This window comes from Primulina huaijiensis, unplaced genomic scaffold, assembly GCF_012295235.1.
Source record: "Primulina huaijiensis isolate GDHJ02 unplaced genomic scaffold, ASM1229523v2 scaffold11357, whole genome shotgun sequence".
NCBI lineage: Eukaryota > Viridiplantae > Streptophyta > Magnoliopsida > Lamiales > Gesneriaceae > Primulina > Primulina huaijiensis.
Genome location: NW_027342327.1, coordinates 189,231 through 214,507, shown reverse-complemented (window position 1 = coordinate 214,507; position 25,277 = coordinate 189,231). Strand labels below are relative to the sequence as shown.

General features: G+C 34.9%; 4 protein-coding genes, 1 long non-coding RNA gene and 1 other non-coding gene across 11 annotated transcripts; 2 read left to right on the top strand and 4 right to left on the bottom strand.

The window, feature by feature from the left end:
* The first annotated feature begins 1,098 nt into the window (after positions 1-1,098).
* On the top strand, positions 1,099-2,471 carry LOC140965595 (uncharacterized). Of its 2 annotated transcripts, none has more exons than XR_012173117.1 (4): positions 1,099-1,459; positions 1,715-1,835; positions 1,949-2,055; positions 2,191-2,471. It is a non-coding gene; the product is annotated as an uncharacterized lncRNA (long non-coding RNA). The 2 variants fall into 2 exon arrangements; XR_012173116.1 differs by having other exon boundaries at positions 1,099-1,473.
* Positions 2,472-2,615: 144 nt separating this feature from the next.
* On the bottom strand, positions 2,616-13,197 carry LOC140965594 (K(+) efflux antiporter 2, chloroplastic-like). Of its 3 annotated transcripts, XM_073425701.1 has the most exons (22): positions 13,038-13,197; positions 10,444-11,897; positions 10,224-10,347; positions 9,869-10,040; positions 9,668-9,758; positions 9,183-9,319; positions 9,018-9,077; positions 8,785-8,904; positions 8,532-8,600; positions 8,286-8,351; positions 7,953-8,042; positions 7,580-7,684; positions 7,344-7,472; positions 6,802-7,011; positions 6,201-6,350; positions 5,748-5,801; positions 5,564-5,622; positions 4,501-4,567; positions 4,244-4,420; positions 4,079-4,135; positions 3,348-3,422; positions 2,616-2,911 (listed from the first exon to the last, which is right to left on the bottom strand). In XM_073425701.1, the coding sequence occupies exons 2-22, from the start codon at positions 11,813-11,815 to the stop codon at positions 2,792-2,794; spliced, it is 3,504 nt and encodes a 1,167-aa protein (XP_073281802.1). In that variant the 5' UTR covers positions 11,816-11,897; positions 13,038-13,197; the 3' UTR covers positions 2,616-2,791. The 3 variants fall into 3 exon arrangements, with proteins under 3 accessions (XP_073281802.1, XP_073281800.1, XP_073281801.1); XM_073425699.1 differs by having other exon boundaries at positions 10,224-11,897; XM_073425700.1 differs by having other exon boundaries at positions 10,224-11,871; positions 13,038-13,188.
* A 1,296-nt stretch (positions 13,198-14,493) lies between these two features.
* Positions 14,494-17,450, bottom strand: LOC140965611 (AT-hook motif nuclear-localized protein 11-like). 3 transcript variants are annotated; one of them, XM_073425728.1, is made up of 6 exons: positions 16,843-17,450; positions 16,070-16,674; positions 15,833-15,897; positions 15,408-15,536; positions 15,010-15,162; positions 14,494-14,838 (listed from the first exon to the last, which is right to left on the bottom strand). In XM_073425728.1, exons 2-6 carry the CDS (start codon positions 16,476-16,478, stop codon positions 14,749-14,751), a joined length of 846 nt encoding a protein of 281 aa, XP_073281829.1. In that variant the 5' UTR covers positions 16,479-16,674; positions 16,843-17,450; the 3' UTR covers positions 14,494-14,748. The 3 variants fall into 3 exon arrangements, with proteins under 3 accessions (XP_073281829.1, XP_073281828.1, XP_073281827.1); XM_073425727.1 differs by having other exon boundaries at positions 14,494-14,812; positions 16,070-16,677; positions 16,843-17,434; XM_073425726.1 differs by having other exon boundaries at positions 14,494-14,812; positions 16,843-17,432.
* A 2,139-nt stretch (positions 17,451-19,589) lies between these two features.
* TRNAC-GCA (transfer RNA cysteine (anticodon GCA)) lies at positions 19,590-19,661 on the bottom strand. The gene has a single exon. It is a non-coding gene; the product is annotated as a tRNA-Cys (tRNA).
* A 368-nt stretch (positions 19,662-20,029) lies between these two features.
* Positions 20,030-22,236, bottom strand: LOC140965582 (uncharacterized). Its single transcript, XM_073425677.1, has 3 exons — positions 22,042-22,236; positions 21,435-21,489; positions 20,030-20,605 (listed from the first exon to the last, which is right to left on the bottom strand). Exons 1-3 carry the CDS (start codon positions 22,156-22,158, stop codon positions 20,070-20,072), a joined length of 708 nt encoding a protein of 235 aa, XP_073281778.1. The 5' UTR covers positions 22,159-22,236; the 3' UTR covers positions 20,030-20,069.
* Positions 22,237-22,990: 754 nt separating this feature from the next.
* On the top strand, positions 22,991-24,287 carry LOC140965610 (uncharacterized). The gene is made up of 2 exons (XM_073425725.1): positions 22,991-23,268; positions 24,044-24,287. The coding sequence occupies exons 1-2, from the start codon at positions 23,155-23,157 to the stop codon at positions 24,161-24,163; spliced, it is 234 nt and encodes a 77-aa protein (XP_073281826.1). The 5' UTR covers positions 22,991-23,154; the 3' UTR covers positions 24,164-24,287.
* Positions 24,288-25,277: the final 990 nt, after the last annotated feature.

Sequence of the window (25,277 nt, the reverse complement as noted above, 5' to 3'; positions counted from 1 at the left end):
GAAAAATAAATGAAAGTTACCAATTTTTGAAATTGAAATTGAAAGAGAAAAAACAATTTTAAAAGAGAAACACGCATATAACACCAAGTGTGATTCAAGGGTATTTAAATTATCGGTTTTTGAAATTGAAATAGTTAGAGATAAAATAATTTTGAAAGAGAAATATGTATATAATATGAAGTCAGGTGATTAAAGTATTTTTGAAATTATAAAAAAGTCTTTTTAGCACGACAAAATTAGTTATTTTATCCTTAAGAAGTTCAAGTTAAATTAACAATATAGATATTATCTTTATCCCCAAAATAAACTGCATATATATTTAATAAATTGCTACATATTTGTTTTATTATATTTGCACTATTATTTTTTAAAAATTTCACGTGTTATCCAAACATAACTATAATCTATCACAAATTGTTTAATGCAATTTTTCATATTTTATTTATAATAATAATAATAATGAAATTAACTTCAAAAACAATGATTTGGAAGGGAAAACGATTATAAATGTACACAAAACGCTTAATGTTTTGTCAAATAGCAACTTTTGATGGAATTAATTAAATTTTTAATCTCAATATTGGAAAAATACATTTTAATGAGAAATTCATTTTCTTTTATTTAACATGTGCTTTAAAATCATACGAAAATTTGTTGCACATCACTTAATATCAACAATCTAGGAATGTGCTTTAATATATGATATAAAAATTTGTTGGGTATTAATTGGTACGAAACATTATAAAAAAAAATTAGATAACTAAGTTTGAAAGTCGTGAGTTCGATGGTTGTGAGATGCTAAAGAAATCAATTTCGAAAAATGAGATATTTTATGAATAAAGATACTTGAAAAAGCCCGTAAAGAAGGAGCTGAAGAGAACTCAACACAACTCCATTCCACATCGGTACTGAACCTGACATATATGCTGACCAATCAAGATCAAGAGTAGGTCTTTTGTGACACGATCTCACGAATTTTTATCTGTAAAACGGATAAATTCTACCGATATTCAACATAAAAAATAATATTTTAATATAAAAAATAATATTTTTTTTTATTAATGACCACGATGAATAAGACGTCTCACCCCAATTTTTGCTCATGATCAATGCCTCTCCATCTCCTGTCCTTCGCATAATTTTCCAAACCTTTTTGGATTTTTCGCTGCTCGTTCTCTTGCGATTCTTCTCGCAAGGCAGCGGCTAGAACCTTGGCCAAAACGACAGTCTTCAAGTGCAGAACAACCTGGATGGCTTGCGAAGAAGGCGATCAGTACTCCAATTTTTTCGTCGCCGTTCACGGCGCCGCGGGATTCCTGGCGCCGTCGAAAGAGAAGGCGCTCCATATGCTAAGAACTGTCTACACCCAATATGCTAGAAGATGACTTGATAGCTGACACAGTTGGAGTAATCTGTGTAGATTCCAAGGGACATATAGCTGCTGGAGCCTCGAGTGGAGGTATTCCCCTTAAGGTGACATTGTTTTTAAAACTTGAATCCAGCCCTGATTAAATAATCAATCTTTCTGTTGTTTCTCACTTATTCATGTTTCACTGCTCGAAACATATCCTGATTACACAAGTTAGGTGTATCATCTTCATTGTATGTTCTTCAATTGGTTTCTTGATTTCTTTTCTTGGTTAACTATCAATATTTATAGAATCTTTAACAATCTATATACAAAGGGGACCGTAAATACTTATCTTTATTGCAGGTCCCAGAGTGGTCCAGTGTCTGCTCGCACAAAAGTTTTACATACTTTTCATAGGGATGATCAATGTGGAGGCGAGAAAAGTGCTGGAGTTTTGCTACAAGCGGAGGTTTCTCCTGCAATGGTGATATTACTGACTCAAACATCTAATATTTAATTTGTGAACCATCAAGTTCACTGAACAGCAGAAGAAAGCTTATACAATGATAATGCCTCATTAACTGGTCGGTTTTGTAGGTTCCTGGTACTTCCATGTGGCTGAAAGCTGTGGAGTTTGTTGCTCTGCCTATACTTCCTCTTCCTTTGGAGTAGGCTATTTTGGAAATTCTATGGAGCGACCAAAGGTACGCTAAAAGTTCTTATGATCATGCTCCATACGAATTTAATCTTTTAGACAATGTAGTGTTTAGCATGACATTTGAGAATGTGAACGTCGACTACTGTTCTTTTACGGGCATTTATTATTTCATTCTTAACAGGTATCCATCCTGTCGTAATACAAGGCTACAGCAACAAACTGGAGTAGACCACTTAGCTGCAAGAGTTAATCTAGCCAGAGATTATTTGTAGACAAAATATCGCAGTGCCTGTACCTCAGAAAGAAATGGTTCTATTTATGATATACATGCTCGAAACATGCTGAACCAAAGATTTAGGATACCAGAAATCTAGCCCGAAATCATTTCTAGATTCCGGTGTTGGTCTATTGTTTGTATTCTTTGGATTCTGAAATCAATTTGGTGCTTAGATATTATCCCATTGGTGATAACCCGACAACCCAACGCTGCAAGCATAATTTTGACGTAATTTCTGTGAGGTTACCAATCAACTAATAATGAGGGCAGTTAAAAATATAAGTCCAGTCAACCAAGGATTAAATGCCCAAATTTCCCATAATTAATGTTTGATTAATCTTTCTGCCATTAGTTCTCAGTGTTCTGAATTTCTGCTGCTGTGTGTCTGTACATTTGTTTTTTTACCAATGTGGTAAATATATATACCATCGTTTTTTTTCTCCCAACCGTCGCAACTTTAAATAAAATCATCTTGTCTCCCTACGCTTATATACTGTTTGACAAGTCATATTGCCAATGCTCCTCCATTGAATTGGTTCTCCTCGGAAGAGTCTGAAGGTTGAGGCTTAGGTTTACTAACTCGAGTAAATCCGTAACCAAGAGAGCTTCCACTTGCCTCACAAAGCTGGAGACACACAGAGAGAGAAGAAAGAATTGTATTAAAAGACATCAATACTCTTCTAAGATCTTTCCGAGCAAAATAATACGTAGGTAAATTACATGAACAAGAGTTTAGGCCTAAAGATGTGACAGACACTCTCTAAGGCAAGCCTAAAACTTGGATTCGCACTACTTGCCATATTGTTGTACGAACGAATTTCTCAAATGACATCAAATAATTTTCATCTTCCGGTTTTAACTGATGTGAAAATCAGAAAAAAGCTCGAGTTTCCAACATCAAACAATGGATAAGAGAAATTCATGTAGCTGACTCCAACATAAATCTGGTAATGAGAATGATTACGCTAGATCTACCATAAGGTGTGTAGATGTAATTTAGACCTTGTGTATAGGAAATGAGACTTCCAACAATTTGATGTTAATTAAATAATGTTGCATACCTCAGTAAGCTCAGATAGATGGCGGGATCTAAACTCGTTAATTGCAGCAGCTATCTCTGACGTCTGCAGTTTAGCCTAAAATAATGTGCAGCCATTAGTGACAAGTTTTTTGAATAAGCAAGCCAAGTAAAAAGCCAATACATGCTTGGAATAGATTAAAAAAAAAACCAATTTATGATCACCATACATAAAGGTTCATCTTCATTTATACAAGGATATAGATCTTAAAACAATTCCCATTTTGACAAAATGTCATTTTTTTAAGAAATTAAATTTGACTAGGGTCAATGACCCAATTTTTCCGTGAGAAGATAGATAGTGGTTTGGCCAAAAAGCCGCATCTCCCTACAAACTCTTTTTAACAAATTAAGCAATAGAGACCAATACGAACTAATTTTCTACACCAAATATGTGATGCCACAAAAATCCCAATGCTCTTAAATGTATGCATCTTCTAATTTGTTTATTTTCAGGAAAAAAAAATATATTTCAACATGTATATTGAACTTATGCATATCCAAAGCGTGTGTCCAACAACCAACTCTCTTTTAAAATCAAATTATATCGACAACCAAAAATATATTATGATGAAAAAGGAGGAAATTGCTCCAACAAAATAACAATAAAACAGAATAACAGTTTTATCGCAATCTAGATGATAACAAATTTATTCCAATGAATCAGCTCTGGTCATAAAGGGTAACAATTCTTTCATGGGTTGGTATACTTACTTGTGCAAGGACAGCAGCTGCTAACTGCAAACTTGGTTCCAAAGTCTCGGGGACAACCTGTTACAAAATTGTTATTTGCAATGATAAAGAAAGATATTTTAAAGAGCATGAATTCCTTTAAAGATTTTAAACTGCCAAAGCCGAAAGCCGAAAGCCGAAAAATACCGCTGTTGCTCCAGCCTTTTCTAAGTTGAGGCCATGATCAACATCATGAGCACGGACAAATGTTTTAACATTGGGAAAATACTTGCTCAGAGCCCAAACTGTTCTATAATTTGCTCCAGGACTATCTAAAGTTACAGCCGCAGCACATGCTCTTTCGGCTCCAATCTTGTGAAGGACCTGGAAACCATAAAAAATAAGGTTACAAACAGACTTATTTTTCAACTGCACCACAATCAACCTTTAATCATTTAAATTACCTCTCGACTACCAGCATCACCAAAATATACAGGAAGGTCAAGTGCTCGACCAACAGTAACTCGGTCGCTGCCGTGATAACACTTAAAAATAAGCATTCAAATGTAAAGTTCATTTGTGGCTTTTGCAAATTAGATTTGTCTTCTTTGACCATGAGCAAGTGGATTTCATCAAGGTTACAAAAATACCCAAGTATTTTAGAGAACATAATATCGTAAAGTATACAACATATATATGAAGGGACGTATGGATTGGTGCAACAGTTTTCGGGATGTGCTACTTTGCCCGTCTGCATAGCACCGTGCATGTGATACATAAACAGGTCTCTTTCGAAACACTTCCTGCTTCTTGAAAACCGAAGTATTGATAGGAATACCGGGGGAGTAGGAATGAGGGACAGTAAGCTTGGGACAGGTGCCTTTTCCAGTTAGGTCTCCAATAAAAAAAACACGACAAGTCGGATGAGCAATATGTGCGGAAACCCTTAATCCATTCATTCAGGATAAAAAACGGGCCTAATTGACTTACTAGTCGGAAGGCGGGAACGTAATGAACATGGCACATCCAATTTAGCTAGTTCGTCGTTCCTATTTGGCGGCTACCTTTTGAATTGTTAGATAGTTCTAGAGTCGATAATGGCAGGTTGCACATAAAGGTGATCGATACATTCAGGAGTGTCATGTCCAAACAAAAATAAACTACTCCCCAAACACAGAACATGTTCTCTCAAGAATCGAAGCAGGAAGATGCTACACAGTACAATCAGATCAGAGCAAAACTCTTTGATTTCATGTGCAACATTAAAATCACAATCCGCCACCCCATATCAACCACCTTTAGTTGTTGAAGATGCTTGTGGAGTTATGACCTTGTCTGTACACAAAAGTTCTTTAACTTGTATAGTTTTATGACAAATACCAGCTCTCTGAAAACTAATCAATGGCAGACAGCGAGAAATTGACTTCTGTCTTCTGGCAATAGAAAGGAGGATTTCTACCCCAATAATTATTTCTGCCACAGAAATTACTTTGCGTATTTAATAGAGTTTGGGAAAAGGATTTACACCTTCTGACATCAAGTGCAACAAATGGAATCAATCTTTCAGAAAGAAGCTGTGCTATAATCTGTAAGATTCACAACAAAAATCAGATAAGCCTAGAACAAAATTAGAATAAGATTCACAGATGTGATAGGTGATAATCACTTCAATGATTTTAAAGAATCATGATTAGTTGGATATATGCAATACCTGACCAACTCGTCCAAAACCACATATAATTATATGATCTCGCAAATCATCTGTCTGAAGAAACCAGGAAAATATTATGATATTTCACTAGGATACATAAAACACTGAAACTAATGTGAACATGCTTGCGGCTACAACATATTGCTTTCTTTATTTATGATATGATCTCATAGGAAGAAATATTTAAGTAGAACACCGACACCCAAGGGACTTCATATGCAGGATTAATGAATAAAAGAGACAAGAAATAATAAACTAAGTTGTGAATTTTTCCCACGTGGTCAGACCAAAATATTTTTCTACCGCCATCATTTAGCAGTCATCAAGGAATACCAACTTGATGGGATACAAAATAAGTTCAAGCAATTCTAAACAAGAAAACAGTGCCAACTGTGATAATGGTGCCATTTTCAGCTGACTTATTCAATATGACAGAATATTACAGCAATCTACCTCACTTTCCACAGGCAATAAACTCCGGACGTCATGTAGCTCAAACCGTGAGGCAATCAATTGGCCTCCAGCAGCTAACAATGGTGTGAGGGCCATGGAAATTCCAACCACAAGAAAAAGCAACGACGACATTTGTGTAGACATTATACCCTGCAAGAAGGCCAGAGAATTGGTTGAATTAATAGACCAAATGGTAATTAGTTTCCCAGATTTTCAAGTCCCATTTTTTGACTCTGCTCTCTATCAATTAGTTATAATTTTGTGAGGAAAGACAGTGCTGCTTGACAGGAATAAGGGAAGAACAAAGAACATTAAGCAAGTGCTTATGGTGCTAATTTCTTTCTGTTTTGGAGAAGAATTATATTTTTGGTGGAAGTGGAAAAACATATCATCAGCCTGATTTAAATATACTAGCTTCATTGTCATGATGCAGTATTTCATTAAGTGTTAAAATCATTAATCAGCAACAAGAAATAAGATTACTACTCTATTTCTGAGATACAAAAGCTACAAAGATATTCCAGAAATTTAATGTTTCATGTGCACCACATTAAGCTAAGCAGCAAAATCTGAAATCACACATAATACGTGAGAATCAAACCTGATTAACTGCTTCACCAAAAGCTACAAACGCAAATTCTCCACCCGGGGCAAGTAGAAGACCAACTCTTATTGCTGATACGATTGAAATACCAAAAATCCTGCCAACTAGCACAACCAAGATTGTCTTGCCGACTATTAGAAGTCCTAATGCTCCAGTAACAACTGGAAAGTTCGAAACTAGAAGTTTTGGATCAATGGACATCCCAACCTGGAACATATTATGCATGCTTTGAGTCATAACGGCTGGAAACTCTGGAGGTACTCTTAGTAAAAAGATACCAAATTAAACATGAAGCAATTGGAGCAACACCATGGAAACATTCAAATGAACAAGAATTGGAAAGATAAAACAATCTCATGAAATGGAACGTTCTGAAACACACATTACGTGAGGCAATATTTTCTAAGACAATGCACTGATACAAGGAATAAATATAAATTTTACAAGAAAAACTCCCAGAGGCAAATGTAAATCAGCAGTGAAATGTAATCAAACAATTGATGATAGGATTAACAGGCATTCCTGATTAAAGAGTATACCGTCATGAAAAAGAGACCCAGTAGAAGACCACGGTATGGAGCAATGTCAGATTCGACCTGCAATGAAAATTCGGTTTCTGCTAAAAGCAAACCAGCCAAAAATGCTCCCAAAGCCATGGAAAGGCCAGCCTGTTTTAATCACAAAATGAATTGTATCATAATTATTTAGAAAACTCACAAGTTACTCAATTAAGATGAGCACATATAATAACATCCAAAAACTAGAGTTCTCTTACCCTGGCAGTTAGGAGACTAGTCCCCAGGATAACAAGAAGAGTATTTGCAGAAAAAATTTCTGCATTTTGATTCTCCGCAATTTGCTTATAAATCGGGCGAAGAAGCTGGAATGAACAGAACACATTTTGTTCGTTATAAAAATATAAGTATAATAAGCAAGTAAGCAGCTACCACATATTAGAGGAGAAAATTCAAGTTCCCTACAGTGCATTAGCATCCCACATTCACGTGATAACGTTGTGCATACTTTGATAACAAAGATATCATACAAGCTCTATTCACACTTGTTGTCAAAATGACTTTGCTAAAGCAAAAACATCCAGCACCAAATGCAAGGGTGCTCCAATGTGTCAGAAGATTATCGTTGCTTACCAAGCGCCCTCCAGCAATTATTGCTGAGATAGCTACAACTGCCTTGATGGCTGCCAATCCAAGTGCTTCGGCAATGGCTTGGAAACCAACCTAAAAACCACAGAAATATCGGCAACCATAACTTCATAGGATGCCATATCAACAAAAAATATAGCTGGTTCTTACAATTAATATAACAAGCATACAAAATCAAGGAGTGCAATAACAACTGTGAAAAAAATTGCTTTTATGAACAACGTTAATTAGCATTACAATAAAAATATGCATATGGGACATCATCTCATTATTCATACGAGTCTTTTCAATCCATATTCAACAGAGCAAATTTATTACCCCTCCTTTAGATGAACTTGGTGATAAAAGTGGAATCAGGATAAGCAAAACTACCACAGCCAAGTCCTGAAAAGCGAAAATGAATAGCATGTATAAATATTCACCACCAAAGCTCATAAATGGGGCTGAGGGAGTGGGAGTAAAAGAAGTTTACAAAATACAAGCAACCGTAAGACGAGGGAGCCCGATAATAGCAGGTCTGAGAAAATATGAAAAATAATACTCAACAGATAAGAATGCAAATACCTGAAAGAGTAAAACAGAAAAAGTGGCTCGGCCATGGCGTGATGTGCTCTCACCACGTTCCTGCAGGACCTATAGATATCCCGGATAAAACATTATAATAGCTCTGAGGCGATAACACTAGAATCTGAAAAGTTGCACGCAAATCAAACATACTGCCAAAAAAGCACAATATTACAATAAAAACCATTAGAAAAGGAGGGTCAATATACAACTCCATAAAGACTTGCACATACACTGCCTCAATGATGTTTACCTGCAAGACAACAGCAGTTGAAGATAATGCAAGGCCATTCCCAATGACAATTGCAGCAGGACTAGGCTGACCAGCAACAAAATGAGCTAACAGGCCAGCAACAACAGCTGTCACCAAGACCTGCATTTGTAGATACACCTTAGAGAAGTATTGAACAGGAAATTTGTGTTCAGAGTAGATATCAGAAGACAGATATGGGGTCAGAATTAACAAGTCAATGCATTTTCGGTCACCTGAGCAGAACCCCACCCGAAAACATATTTTTTCATGGAACTCAGCCTTTCAACAGAGAGCTGCAGAAATGCAATTTGTCATAGATTGTGTCTCATCACTATTAATTGTTCACGTGAAGGTGATGCTTCTGCAAAATTCAAACTTGGAAACTTTGTAGGCCATACCTCAAGACCAATATTGAATAACAAGAAGACAACTCCAAACTCAGCTATTGCCTTCGTTTCATGTACATTATGGATAATAGATAGACCATAAGGTCCAATTAAGATTCCAGCAGCCAAGTATCCAAGAACAGGACTGCCTACATTATGCAGCATAAAGAAGATACATCAGTAATAACAATTATGTTGTGCAAATTCACGCTGGAACAAAGGCTATTTGATTCGTATGACATGGTCGAATTCGAAAACATCACAAATGTGACCAGACATATTACTACATTGGCCTGCAAGAGTAAGTTTAGCAAATTTGAGTATATGATACCAAAAGATAAAAAGAGCATGGGACCAAGATGATGAAGACAGAGATGTTGACATAGGTTGCGATAATTCGCTATTTACTCGGAAAGAATGTATGGAGGCTTCTAGAACACTTCTCTTTTTCTTTTTTCAGTGGGGTCTGGGAGCAAACAGACTCACGTTCAGTTTACCTCCAGGAATTTTCAGGAAAAGTGGTACGAATATAACACTGGCAAGTAGTAACCACAGCATGTCAAATAAGGAAGCTTCCTCCTCATTTATCTGAAAGGAAGATAATTAAAATTACAAACTGGGGTAGTATCCCACAGCATGAACAAAGAAATAAAGGGGTTTTATCCAATAAACCACATGGAAAGGAAACTAAGTCATGCCTCTTGGCGAGGAAGCATTTTGACCAGTTTCTTCATTTTATGGCGAAGCTGTTCAATGCGTGGAACTAGTGGCTTTGCAGTAGCTGATACTTCATCAACACTGGTACTGATAATATCTGGCTGCTGAATTAGCTGAGCAACCCTTCCACCCCGTTGGATATAGAAGGCAAAACTGTATTTTATTTCAGGAGTTCATGAAAATAAAAAAATCTTTTACCATTAAAACAAAGCTAAAATGAAGCAAATTATTTGATTGCATTATTATTAAAACATAATAGCTTCGGTCAACTTAGATAAATAAATTAATGTTTTTTTTAGCAATTGTACTAAAATTGCCGATAACTAATAACCTTACCCAGCTCCAACTAGCAGGGACCCAAACACCAACTTTGGGAGTTGCTTTCTAGCAGACTCTACAAGAACGTGAAGAACTGAAGCTGGTGTGAACTCATCCCCCTCTATAGAAGAGAAAAATGAGGCTGAAAAGAAACGAGAGGATTTTTTTATCAATGCTTTTGGAGAGGTCAAAGGTGAACCCTCTCTTGTTGCTTCTTTCTGTATTTCCTGTATCTTACTTTTAATTGTTTTCAACTTCTCTGCATCTGCTTCAGGGTCTTTTGGAATGTCCAGGCTCAACTTTTCGTTCTCTGTGTCACTCGCATCTGACAAGATTAGTTCCTCTGACTGGCCACGTGGTAAAGGTTCAAGTATCTCAGCAACTTCAGCTAGCACTTCTCGTTCCTCAAGAATGCCGTCTTCAGATTTTTCTTGAGATATCTCTTCAGCAATTCTGTCCTCAACTGTAGAATCTACAGCATCACCCTTGGAAGAGGCAAGTTTCTTTACGGCTCTCTGTAATGCAATATCAGTATCATCAACGTTTTGTGTGGCCTTCAGTTCACACGCAACTGCTTGCTCGGCAAGAAGCATGATGTTTGTAACATCTTCCTCTGCTTTAGACACTCTAATCTGTGTCTGCTCTGCAACATCGTTCAGCCTGTCCAATTCCTTTTGCAACTCCTCTTTCCTGTTTTGTAACCTTTTGAGCTGAGACTCACAATTTTCTAAATGATTGTGACACTCTCTTATTTCATCCTTAGCAGCCAAAAGTGTTTCCTCATCTTCCATCGACGAACTTGATTGTTCAACTCCATTTTCATCCTCTGAAGCACTTTCTCTCAATTCTTTAGGAGAATCGTTGTTCTCTTTCAGGATTTTCAGTGAATCAACTGCCGCTTGGAGTTTTACCTCAGCCAAAGAAAGGCGTGTCATTGCTTTATGAACGCCTTCCTTAGCAATAGCCTCTTCATTCACTATATCTTGAATATTACCAAGAGAAATATTTACCTCGTCCCAAGCCTTTACAGCTTCATCTTTAAGTGCTATAGCGGCTTCTGATATACTCTGGGCTTTTTCCTCAAACATGATACTATTAGAGCTTGAAACTTCCAAATCTTTCAGTGCCTTCTGCAGCAGCTCCTTCAATTCATCCAAACCAAGACTCTCAATTTCTTCTTTCCCTGATCTTTCTTTGGAAACATCAGACATAAGGCTAGCTCCATTATTGCCACTCTCAATCAATTCAATGTCTCTAGCATTATCATTTACATAAGCAATCGAATCATTCGCCTGACAATGAGGCAAACTAACATGCTTTGGCATTTTAAAAATAGGGCCACAGTTGTAAAATGGATGACCATTGGCATCACTATACCACAACCAGGGATTGCCAAAAATTCTTATACAGCCTGTGCACAAAACGCTTTTCTTCAATTTCTTACGTAAATAATATTTAGGAACTAGTCTCATATTTCTTAACAACTTACAACTAAAACCACTATATTTTAAGCTCGTTGACATATTTAAGTTTTCCTGTACCCTCCAACTTGCAACTTCACCACAGTGAGTCACATTGGGTTGAGATATACGGTATGCAACATCCATCATTCTTTTCCTTTTATGATGGAAAACCCATAATCATCTGCATATTCTTCTTTGATTTCCTGAAAGTTACCAGCACTAGATCAACCTGAAAAGGAGTGCAAAGAAAGAAAGAACTCTACCAAATCACAATAAGTACATTAAATAGTCAATTGCATCGATAAAATCTCTTTAGTTTTTATTATTGAACATGGACATGAGTCATATTCAGTATGATTCACACACCACGGGATTGTCTTTTTCCCAAACAGTTTCAGACCTTAAGGTGAAAAAATAAAAGTTTGATTTTTTTAATAAAATCATATTTTTTATTGATCATAATTAAATATATTTCGTGGAGAAAATCTTGTTATATTTTAATATAAAATTCATATTTTTTGAATAACTTTATTTATTAAACATGAATCTCTTAGAGGCTCCACCAATGTTTGTCACAAAATAACCATAATCATCAAACTGAAACAGCCCCTAACTGCTAAAACAAAAAAATATTTTTTTTTTTAAACACGAAAAAAGTAAAATAACCTTTATTGAAAAATAAAAAACACGAAAACAATTTAATCCGCTTAAATGAAAACAAGAAAACTATTTATATTCTAAACGCATGCAATGTGTACTACATGCTCCTCGTAAAAGTTTATATATGTAGACAGCGAGACAGAGATAGAGTTATGGTCATAGAACGTTGAAATCATCAGTTTTGGAATAAGGACAAAGGGCAGAATCTGTGATGAAAAACGCAGGGTGTTCTCAGATTTTTTTTTTTTTTTTTTGTGTTTTATATAATCACAGGGTTTTAGCCTTTTGTGACTCATCAAGGATGAAAGCAATTCGCATTCCACACAACTTTATTGCAGTATACCAATCCAGTTCAATACTATCGTAAATATAAGGTGAAAATACCCCAACTAAATCCTAACCTCACACCTCCACAAGTAACTAGCACAGAGTAATTACACTTACTGCATACACCAATCTAAACACACACAATCTACATCGAATGAATTTCAGTTAGAAGCTTAAGCTCACAATCAGACTTTTTCGTAGTGCCCTTACTCTGTAAACTACATTAAACTCGCAGAAAACACTGGACTTGACGAATCATCAACTCCTCACCAAAAATCCACAAAAAATAACTGAAACTAAAACAATGCGTCGATTAACTCCAGAATGGAGCAAGATACACATACACACACACCTCTGACAAAAATGAGTAAAAATAGGATACCGAAACTGAAGGATTAAGCTTGATGAACAGCCAAGATGCACGGATCCATCTGCAGGTTCACTGCGGAGAATGGGAATATTCGTATATTAATTCTAACTAAACTCAATTTCCCGTGCGGATAAATAACTCATGAATCCAAATATATATATATATAAAAGAAAATGTGCGGAGGCCATGAAATCACGCTCTTTTTGCCACCTTGTCCTTTGCAATTGGTGAGAACGTAGTTTTGCGGAAGAATCTTTGGAGGCAGCCAAGTGTACGTTTCATTTTAAATATCCGATGGAAAGAAGAAATTTAGAGTTGAAATTTTAATACTAAAAAGACTATCTTTTATAAAATTTTAAAAAAAATCAAATTTAACTTAAAACAATTTTATTATATCACCGAAAAAAAATTATTTTTGATTTTTAGCTAAAACAATAATTTTACGTGTCGTAAAACTCATATTCCACGTTAATTTTTTCGAATATGTTTTTCAAGAAGGGATCCGTAAAACTCATATTTCACGTTAGTTTTTTCGAATATGTTTTTCAGGAAGTGATCCTGATAAGAAAAATTAATATTAAAATCATTTATTTATCGGTCTATTTTTGATTTTCAATCTTTTGTTTTTTTTTTCCGAATCGTTGTCCGATTTTATTTTTACTGACTTTTCATAATCTATAAATTTAATGGCTCATTTAAAAACATCAGTCGCTGCAAACACTTTACCTAAAAAATGATAGGTCCATGCAAACCTACTTATATTATACGATTGGGGAAGAATTAATTTTTGTCAGTATTCCAACTTAAAATGATTAATCTCTTGCTAAATGGAATTTTAATAGTTGAAGAATTAAAGTTTCCATCAATTTATTATTTTTATACTTGAACATTAAATATATACTAGAGTATTACTCTGTGTGTACAGTTTTTTTTATCATTATCGATGGACTAAAGTAAAATTTGACAAATTATGGAGAGATTAAATTGATATTTGAATTGTTGAAATAAAAAAATTAAAATAAAAATGTGTGTTGAATTTTAAAAAAAAAAAACAAAAAACAAAAGTGTAATATTATAATCATATAGGGGTAAAGTTGGAAGAAAAAGTTGATTTCATTCATAGGTGGTTATTATCGTGTCCTCAACTTTAATAAAATAGAATAGATATTGATAAGTGCTAAGTGTCAGTCATATAATTTGAATTTTTATAAAAATAAGATTGTTTGGAAGTTGTTCCTCCATATGCAATGTATGATGCCACTCATTACAAGTTGCAAGTGACCATTCAAACTAACATTCAAGATTATACTACAAAATCAGATGTCAAAACATTTTTCGGAGCTCGAGATTCGGATATGGAGGGACGAAAACGATGCTCGAAAATTCTACGTGGACGAAATTTTAAATTTTTATAAATCTCAGAAGAAGTAAAAGTATATAAATCTGTGAAAATGGGAGCGACTAGAAGTGAAAATGGTCATTGGAATAGTTTACCATATGGGATAATATCATAATGGATCAACACTCGCCTTAAAGAGGTCATATTTTATGATAATGCTTCCACTAAAGTAGGTTACAATCACCGTATTCTAAGAAGAGAGAATTCAATTTCTTGCAGTAGTTTTAACCTGTCAACGTGAAATTATCTACAAACCAGGCCAGCTACCCACCGGAGCGAGGTTTTGAGTCGGATGAACGTAGGTTGGAAGATCCATCGAAGGTTTTAGACCTTCCTCCACCTTAGCTTTGATCTTCGAAGAGCGAGGCAGCATACTTCCCACGATAATCTGGAATCGATGGGATAAAGCAAGATCTTCAAAAACCCGAAACAGATAATTTACTGAGCGAATATGATACGACCATGATGATGCGGAATGTTTTAGGAGGACAAAAAAAATTAGAATAATAGCAAACAAGCCATTGTAGTATAGAATCCCATTTCTCAGAATGATCAAAGTTGCAGTTAGTTATTATATAGAGCTACCTGGACCGGGCTAGCTGCAATGAGAACTCCCTCAACACCACCACCTATAACATGCCCATCAGGACCAGCAAGAGTGACATTCAGACCACCACTCGGGCCGTCAGTATCATCATGCATATATGAGCCAGATAAATTTAACATATCAAAACACCCCTACAAGAAGATTAAATGAACATGTTACTGCCAATTAAAGAAGTTCTGCAGGTGAACCATATGTAATCTTTGACCAAGAAAAAGTTGCTACTTGATCAAAACCAACTAATATAGATGTATTTTTGTCCTCTCAGACTGTGTGCAGTACATTGTTATGTATAATTCATGATAGAGGTGTGATATTATTTCACGCAGCTGCAGAGATTTTTACAACTTGAGACTATGAAGAAGCTCAGATTTTACACCTCATACGTGATAGTCCCACCCGAACTTGAGGTTTTACAATTTACAGATGAGATGGCCCCAACACCTGATAATATGACAATAGCCTGTTGTCCCAGCCCGAAAAATGATAGTATTTTTCTTTTGATATCCTGCAGGAAAAGTCATTATGTTGTACAACAGTAAATTCTCCATTCTGAAACTGTAAACAAGAGTAGAATAAAGATTTCTTTCAACAGAAAATGAACAGCACAACTATTACATTTGAGTGGAACCTAGAGCGATGCATATCTATCACACAAACATGGACTGAAGCACAGTCACATACGCCACACTAATCTTATGTAGGTATGACTAAATACAAATGAATATTCATGCATGGAAAATATAATGGCTTATGCAGCTTATGGTGCAAAAAATGTAATTAAAAGTAAGGGATGGTACGTACTTCTCCCTTAACGATGTGGATGACATGTGGAGTCAAAGTTCCACCAAAATTTAACGAAGATGCGCCTGGGATTATCAAAATCACCAGAACAATCAACCAATTAGAACCACAATTGTCGAAGACGGTTATTGAAAATAAACAAAGTTCCATGTTGAATCAATTTTTAGAAAAAACATCTCAATAATATCAATGATATGATATGGCTTTTGATTGACGGACCATAAGTCATGCAATTACCAAGACAAGATAATTTTAGCTTTCGACCAGTCAGTGGTGGCCTTCCTCTCCGTTTTTCAGTCCGGCTTACTGTTAACATAGGATTAGAAGTGGAAGGAAGCAATGCCGATGGAACGGCACCATCCCGCCCATATTTCCTCGGCCTTCCCCGTTTTCGGCGTACGGGTTCGCCTTGCAGCACTGCAGAAGGTGGTCCTGCACTAACTCTTTGTGGTGATATTGTTGATGAAGTATCCAAAGCTAATGTTGAACCAATTAAGCTGCTACCGATGTTAGATGGAAAGTGTAGGTTAGCATTAGATAATGGATTCATAATGGTTGAATCAAGAAAACCCGCCACCGGTTCCGTGCTTCCTCTGTGCATGTAATAGGAACCACCGGATAGTGTCATACGCTCCCTTTGATCCATATTAAATATGAATCCTGCCTGCCTCGGAGCACTATGAAATCCAAACACCTAAACACTCGATGTTAAACAAGTGCACAACTTTTTATTGAGAAAATTTTGAGAAGCCCTGAACTCAATATCCAGTAGCTTGATTGATCCTTGGATTCTAATAACTCGTCAACTTCAGCACTTGGTTAATTGTAATATATATGATCCCCTGCTACAGAATATGGTAGTGAATGAATACACAATTATGTAATTGAAGATCTCCCGTGAAAAGATCTATTAAAATAAATTAAATTAAGACAAGAAAGACAAAAGCTAGCAAGGGGGGAGATAAAGGGAAAGTGTAAACTAAAAAAGGTTAAAAAAAAATTAACCTTACCTAATCAAGAGAGACAAGAAAAAGCCTTTATTCTGAAAATTCAAGCGAATACAGAACTCCTCACCACGCAGCAATCTTAAGCAGAAAACAACTAAAACCCACATAAAAAACAAAGCTCCAATGTCTCACAATAAGTTACATTCATATAATAGAGCAAAATGGCTGCAAGAAAACTGAGAGATACACAAAGTTTGGAACTTCACGTATGGAAAGCTGTACAAAGCACAATATTAAAAGGGTTGGAAGAGAAAAGAATGTGTATCAAGAAAGGTTACAGCACCGACAAACTGCACTGCTCAAAAGAGGAAGAAAACGCCATTGACGATCTCACCAAAGTTAACAAACAGCGAAAGATTTATAATCTAAAAATGCATTGCGTTCTCTTCAAAACTTTCCCTTTCCCTCTTGCACCGATAATTTGGAGTGTCGTGTAGTGTCGTTGTCTGTGGTGTGTGTTGAGGTGATGAGCCGAGGAATGATGCGAGATTTCAGCTTAGTTCCGGATGATGAATGTGAAGCATTAAAGGAGAAGACAAAAATGTGAGCCGGATACCCATGGCGACGTAGCATCACATGACATTGCAATTTGCAGTTGATTTGTCAAACCTTGAATCTCACTCGCATGTGGTGGAGCGTGGAATGGATGAGAAATTCCAAATATCTTCCAATAAATATAACAATATACAAATACACCGACGCACGCATTGAGTGTTGATACGATATTTTTTATAATTTATTTAGTTTATATTTAAATAAGGATCAAAATATAATTATAAGAAATAGTGAGTGACTACACTGAAATTTTGATATATGAAATAAAAAATAAATAGAATAAAAAAAGAATAAAAAAAACTCAAGTAAGAATTGAGCATACAACATCATGGCTAAGAAACAAATACTTTATCCGTTAAACTACATGTGACTTGCATTAATTTTTAACACTTTATTAATATATATAATTAGTAAAACAGCCCATGACACCAAAAGTTAGTTACTCTAAAAGTCTCTTCCTTAATAATATAGTATAGATTTATAATTATATTTGCGTTATGTCAGCAAATTATTGTTTCCAAAATATTTTCCATTCACTCCTTAAAATTAGAGTAGGTCTCTTGTAAGACGGTCTCACAAATCTTTATCTGTGAGACGGATCACCCTACCAATATTCACAATAAAAAGTAATACTCTTAGCATAAAAAATAATATTTTTTTATGGATGACTCAAATAAGATATCTTCTCACAAAATATGACCCGTGAGATCGTCTCACACGAGTTTTTGCTTTAAAATTATGTATCTCGCTAAATGAGATGATCACATTTTGATGTCCTTATTTTTGGAAATACCAAAATCTTTCGAACGATGAATTAGAGAGTGTTTGACTGAATTTATTTAAAATAATTTATGAGTTTCTATAATTTATAATGTATAACGTCTTATTTTAAAAATAAATTATTAAAATGTTTGAAAAAAATAAGATTGTGAATCTTAAAAATGTTGATGGGATTATTATTATTATAAAATCTTTCAATATGATTGCTACCAAAAAAAGACACAACACCATAAAATAATACAATAGTTATCTTAACATGTTATTTATTAAAATTAATAATTGTAAAATTATTATATTAATGATATTAGTATTATTATGATAAATATAAAAATAATTATATTTTAATAAATATTTTAATTTGACTGTTAAATAATTATATTTTAATAAAAAATTAACGGCATAATAAATATATGTAAGTAGAAAAAAAAATGCAAATCTCAAACTTAATAGTTGTTTTCATTTTTGGTGTAGAATGCTTGTGGATACTCTTGTGTTTTTTATATGACGTAGAAACTGGTAGATGTTACTCTTTGTCGTGCATTGGATAAACTTCGAACTACAATATCATGCAAAAACAAGTTAAACCGCACTGGACAAACTCTGTGTGACAGGCTCGTGCGAGAATGTGTTGGGAGGGAGAGTCGAACTCCTGACGACTGTTCAAATACTCAACTACTCTATCAACTCAAACATAACTTGAATAGCCGTACTCATGTGCTATTACTATTCAAATCGCGGATGCATAAATGTAGTATTTTGGGGTCTAAATATAAAATTGTGAAAAATAAGTGATATGTTGTTGCTTGCTTGGAATCCATGATTTGAGCGCTTGGGATGGTGACCTAAATATCGGGTAAACTAAGATGCAACAAGAGGGACCATTTGAGTGGACTTGATTACGGATACGAACCGGGTCTGGGGCTGCATGTGACCCGCACCGGATTTGGATAGTCTTCTCAAGTCTCTGTCTCAACTCTCAACCACATTTGTCTTCTAAAATATCCATTCCATCATTTTGCTTTCCATTTTTATACCTCATGGAGGTTTTTATTCGGATTATTGCAAATTACCCCCCAATTTTTTAGTATATTGCATTTTATGGCAGTTTACCACGGATTATTGTATAAAGATTTTAAATGAATCTAGAACTAGAGACCTCTTTTGAATTGAGACACTGTGATAATAAAACTAATTAAAAATTATTTTCCGTACGTGATGATTATTAATGATTTTTTATAGTTAAAATTTTGGAATAACCTGGTGTCAATATTATATAATTGGAGAAAAAAATATCTCAAATTTTATTGATTATACAATAACCAGGAAACAGTATTAAATAATTTGTGTTATATGGAAACTGTTATTGATAAACAAAAATGAAAATAAAAGACTTGAGGAAAAATAAAAGTTGGAAAAGGGCCCAACCGGGTTCGAACCGGTGACCTATTGATCTGCAGTCAATTGCTCTACCACTGAGCTATGGACCCTCGTTGTGTGCAAGATTTCTTTTTTTATATATAACCCAAAAGTCATCAAACGTTTAAATAGCAGTAAAATATCAATTAGGAATCTAACTTTTTTGACTTATTTTCTAATTAATAATGATTAGTGTAACATAAAAGTTATTGCACTTTCGTTATTTTCAATTACAATGGGAGGTGAGATTTTTTCTGCCTAAAGTTTTATGCCACTACACTTTTAAGTGGGATGATATTACTCTTTCGTTTTATGCTACAAACATCCTATTGCATGAATGCATTCGTATATCATTTTGCAACCATTTTCAATCATACTCCGCTTTATGGAATAAAATGTTCATAAAATACATAAATTGAACTGTACATGAGATTACTCAAATTATAATTAAGCGATATGATAAAAAAAAAATGATAATATTAACCTTTGAAAATTTGAGAATATTTAAACGTGGTATTGGTAACATGATACAATGAAAGGATCACATGAAACCATAACATAAAGAATCTGTGATAGCAGAGACAAGCTTCACCACCACCACCACCACCACTACTACTACTACTACCTCTTGAGATCCGAGAAGCCACACGTAAAACTTGAGAATAATTTGTAGATCTTCCTTCATTCATGATATCGAGCTTGGGATTTGCAGCACGAAAAGACTCTTTCGTTCGCCCATAATACACAGATTTGTTTCCTATGAATGTAAAGAAATTCCAACCAAAAGCTGAACCACCAACGATGTATGTACCTTGGGCCTGATGATCGGAGATTATGGTTGGGTCTCTTCCATCAAGAGGAATGTGTTCAGCAGATTTTGCATTTTCTTGAGGTTCCACAGGCTTCGGTCCATCACGAGTGTCACCAGACGAATCATTTGGCACGGTACTACACTTTTCCAGGGGAGAAGATTCTGCTGTAATTTCTTGGTACAGATCCATCAGAACTTTCATCCCTGCAGATTATATTTACATTTTTGTAAGGTACATTCAGATTCAAGTAGTAAAATGGATTATCCGCGCATTTTTCTTGTCATACTGAATTTTACATCATGAAAGATGGTTTCCTACAATGAATTTTGGCACAACAATGCAAGTCAAGGGGAGAAAAACGAGTTAAACGGCAACTTAGTTGCATTGTTTGTGCTTATTTTCTCGTTATGCCTGCAAAATTTGTCACACTTACTAAGGCCATGTTTAATGAACAAAACTTCTATTCAATAAGTCATTACAGAAAGATAAGAAAGCTAATAGCCTAATACTCACGAAACAGATTAGCAAAGTAATGAAATTCGCAATACAATAACAGGAAGAACAAGAAGTACTCTTGAATGCAAACTTTAATCACAAAAAAGAAAAAAGAAGGAAGGAAAATGGCGTCAGAAGCATAAAAAATAGAAACACACAAAAACTCATGAACCGGGGGATGGACTAAGTTATAAAAGCAAAAGCTAAGGTGTATGCAGTTGAAATACACATCTGGTAAAATGCAAAATTTTGCAGATTACTGGAATAGGCAGGGTTCAAATCAGAAACATGGCACTCAGGAACATAGGGCACCATAGATGATTACAGTTTCGATCACATTAACTAAAAATTGTGGATAACGCATTCCACCATTTCACCCCCAAAGAAACTCTCTTCTCCTCCTGGCTCTGCTAAATTCCAACATTGGTTTCTGAGATATAAACCACATGAATCTTAAGAAGGGATATATATCCAAGAGAACACAAAAAGCTATTGGTAAACATATTAACCCAATTTGGAACAAAAAATAATCCACACCTTCCCGAATCTTATCAGCGGCATCGCAATTATGAAAATCGGGAGTCTTGAGCACCTACAAAATCACAAAAGAATCCATCTATCAATTAGTAAATTCAGATTCCCATCATATAAAAACCAATGTAGTCCAACAATAAGGGAAAAACTATCAACTTGCATCATCGCAAACAATTGAAGTCTACATGGTTCTAATACTTTATCTTATACAAACACTATATGTCAAAGGCTTATGATCCCCTCTTGATAATCATCCTCAACATTGTTTTACACCATTTTTCGTGACAGATCACAATTACCAAAAGTAACAAACAGAATACCGATGAAAACCGAATCCTTAGTCGAATATAGTATCCTTTGGGCTAAAGAATATAACTTCGTGTAATCCTACATATACCCAGTAACCCAGAATATCGAAAAAATCGAAAGAACCACAGGAAAACGTTTACAAACAAAATTCACGGGTGAATATAAGACATGCCACGAGCATCTAGAGACCCACACATACTCCGAAAATTCAAACAAAACCCATCGAAAATTTTAACTAAATTCACAAGAAAATATGGTACAAAAAATAAATGAGGAATGGAGATGAGCCAAAACTTGAGACCTGGATAAAATGGGGTCGAAGATCTTTGAGAACAACACGCAACTTGTAATAAGGGGATTCTTGAAACTGTTCGAGGGTTCTCTTCCTGCCTTGCTGAAAAGGTTTCGGCTCCTCCATTGATGCTCTTCCCACTCAGTTCTCAGCTCTGCGTTTGAGAGAAATGGGGAAGCTGGGGTTAGTTCGAAGAGCCATTAATTTTTTGTTCCTTAATTCCAACTATATTTTGAAAAAAATAAAAATTTCTAAATTTGTTTTCAAAACATATTTTGTTAATTTTTTAAAAAAAAATATCATTACGGTCTTTTAATTTTAAAATACAAAATGTTTTTTTTTTAATACAAAATGTTTTCGACTCATGCAAACATATAATCATTTAAAAAAAATTCATTAGCAAAATGTTATTTTATATCTAGATTTAATATATATGAACGATCTCACGGATCTATATATATATTATACAAATTGATTTGATAATAATTTACAATAAAATAAATATAAATACATTAACTGGGTCGGATCGAAAATCCACCCTGAGATGATCTCATATGATTTTGTGTTATATTTATATATAAATTTATTCAATATATTTTCAAAATATTAGTTGAAATAATTTAATTTAACATATTGATTTCAACCTTTGTCCGATGTTAAATATTGTTATTAATTCTGCTAATTTATAATTTTAGTTATTCTTGTCTTAAACATAGGTAATCAATATATAATCTATGATATCACATTAAATGTTTATATTAATTTTTAAATTTTTGTATATAATTTTTTGTAGCGAAGCCAATTTAGGTCATTAAAATAATGTAATTAACTCATTATTATTATAATATAACAAATATATAGAAATTTAATTTAAAACTAAAAAATGAAAATAAAAGAAATTCTAAATTATGGGGAGAATATAATTTCTCAAACTAAAAGGACTGAATGATAATAATTATGATCATGATAAGAACATGGTCACATGGAAAGCAATCGAAAGTTCCAGAAATCTTGCAGTTGAAATCCGAAACATCGCTTGTCGATAGAATCTTGAAACGGAGCAGAAAACCCTCCATCGTCTGGGTTTCGGTGTCTTAATTTTAAGTGGAAAATTGGGAGAAAATGAACCCAAGAACTGATAAACTGGTGCGGCGCACAGCAATGGTGGCCACTGCCACTGCTTCTTATTTCCTCCTCACGGCTGACTATGGCCCTCAACCCAATCTTCTTGACCCCGTAAGTGTTTTCGGTGACATTGTATTTCATCGATTCGTGTGACATTTGGTGGGTTTTTGTTTAATTTTTCTGGTGTTTAAAGATAACGTGTTCTGTTCGAATTGGTGGTGATGTGCGTGTTTTGGGGCAGATTGTATTCGTTGTTCTTGATTTTATTTCTTTGTTTGTGTGCATATCATGCTGTAAATGCAACAGTTTGCAGAAATTTATTGTGAAGCTTTTGCATTTTATCTGAGATTAAGATTATGAACCACGGGTGATTGAGATGAAGAAACTTGTGGTTGAACTCGTGTAGATATTGTTGATACCGGTTTAAGTTCTTGGCGGAACAACGAATACATTTAGGGGATATTAATGTAATTTTGAGGATGAGGATTGCCTCCCACTGGGTTGGCCCTGGTTAAGTTTTATTGGAAGCAAGATTGTGATTGAACTGATCTCTATTGGTATTGTTGCGGCATTTACGGGACAATCTCGAAAAAAGAAATTGATGATAACGATGGGTTTAGCCGACGAAATGACAATAGAAGGTCGGCTGAAATGACAGTCCAGTATGTCCTCTCTCCGGGGAGAATTTATGTGATTGATAACATAAACTTTGTTGAAAAACCAACCAAGAGAACTTATGTGTAAAGTCATTTTCAGTGGAAGCAAATATTTGATGATTGATTAACGTTGGTTTCTCCTGAAGGGCACCTACAGATGCCTATTGCCTGTATAAGATTGAGGTGTGGCTCACAATCTAATGTTGTCAGTGTTCCTTTTGAAATTACAGATAAAAAATGCGATATTATCGGCTCAACGTTCTGTGAAAGAGTTTGTCTTTGGGAAGGATAAGAAAGTTCAACAAGAGACCAGCAAGCTACCTTCCCCTGCTGCAGAGAAACACCCATAGGCTGTTAAAATCTGTTGTAAGATTTCTTGGTCCAAGTTTGTACTAGTTGTTACTCAGATCTCCTTTCGGTGTTAAAAGCTTTTGTAAACTTCCATAGTGGTGAATGTAAAAGTTGCATTGTAGATTTTTTGCGCCGAATGCCACTTGCTAAACAACTCGAGTTATTTAACAAGATTGAAATCAATTAACTCTTGGGTAAGTTCAACTACATTCATCAAGTATTGGTTGCATGTGTATTCCTAAGTAAGTCGAGTTATTAAGCAAGATTGATATCAATCTCTAGGGTACATATTCAACGATTAAGTGAAACATAAGATTTCCCACCCTTAAATAGCTCTCAACAATTAAGTGAAACATATTTGGTATGTAAAATAGATCAAACGAGTCCAATTTGCATTTCAACTTGAATCAAAACAAATTTTTTTAGCTTAACTAAAACATAAATATCAGAAAATATTGTTCTAAAACAATGACTACTTTTGCTGGTAAATATATTGCTGAAGCATAATATACCGAGTCAATTCCGCCATGAGCTTCCAGAATTTTGCATGTCTTCATGGCCAAAGGTACGAGCATCTGTAGTGGCTGCAATGTATTTCAATATATAACCTGTTAAACATATTCCAGTAAAACTTTTATGGCATATTAAGATAGTAGCATGGTTGCACAGCAGCACATGGTTTAGACCCAAAGAATCTTCTAATGCTATTAAGTTTAGTCATGGATGCAGCCGAAGAGAACTCAACCAAGTCTTGAACCATTCGTAATTAGCCACACTGGATTGTACATAATGGACCTTATAGGTGAGAAATGTTAAGAAGGTGCTCACAGTGCGACCCCAACGATCATTGGAGTTCACATCAGCTCCTTTTTCAAGAAGTAGATCAACTATCTCTGTGCAACCCTCACATGATGCGAAGTGAAGAGCTGTTCTCTTGTCATAGTCGGCTAGGTTGGCATCAACGCTTTTCTCCAGTTCTTGGATGACACCAGCTTTATCGCCCTTGCTCAAACAAAACAGGGGAACGAACCCTGTCCTGGATAAACTTCTGCAAACACTAAGCTGGCGATGTTAAAGGAAAGGAAAAGCTCAAGAACAACCACAAAGCTTAAT

Coding starts and splice junctions, on each gene's coding strand:
- LOC140965594 (XM_073425699.1), bottom strand. CDS start 11,815: ATGATGGATGTTGCATACCGTATATCTCAACCCAATGTGACTCACTGT. Junction 9,078..9,182: donor TATTCAATATTGGTCTTGAG/GTATGGCCTACA, acceptor GCATTTCTGCAG/CTCTCTGTTGAAAGGCTGAG. Junction 8,905..9,017: donor TCGGGTGGGGTTCTGCTCAG/GTGACCGAAAAT, acceptor CTACAAATGCAG/GTCTTGGTGACAGCTGTTGT.
- LOC140965611 (XM_073425727.1), bottom strand. CDS start 16,478: ATGGATCAAAGGGAGCGTATGACACTATCCGGTGGTTCCTATTACATG. Junction 15,898..16,069: donor GCTAAAATTATCTTGTCTTG/GTAATTGCATGA, acceptor TGATAATCCCAG/GCGCATCTTCGTTAAATTTT. Junction 15,163..15,407: donor GTGGGACTATCACGTATGAG/GTGTAAAATCTG, acceptor ATCTTCTTGTAG/GGGTGTTTTGATATGTTAAA.
- LOC140965582 (XM_073425677.1), bottom strand. CDS start 22,158: ATGGAGGAGCCGAAACCTTTTCAGCAAGGCAGGAAGAGAACCCTCGAA. Junction 21,490..22,041: donor TTCGACCCCATTTTATCCAG/GTCTCAAGTTTT, acceptor GTGATTTTGTAG/GTGCTCAAGACTCCCGATTT. Junction 20,606..21,434: donor CGCTGATAAGATTCGGGAAG/GTGTGGATTATT, acceptor TATAATCTGCAG/GGATGAAAGTTCTGATGGAT.
- LOC140965610 (XM_073425725.1), top strand. CDS start 23,155: ATGAACCCAAGAACTGATAAACTGGTGCGGCGCACAGCAATGGTGGCC. Junction 23,269..24,043: donor AACCCAATCTTCTTGACCCC/GTAAGTGTTTTC, acceptor TTGAAATTACAG/ATAAAAAATGCGATATTATC.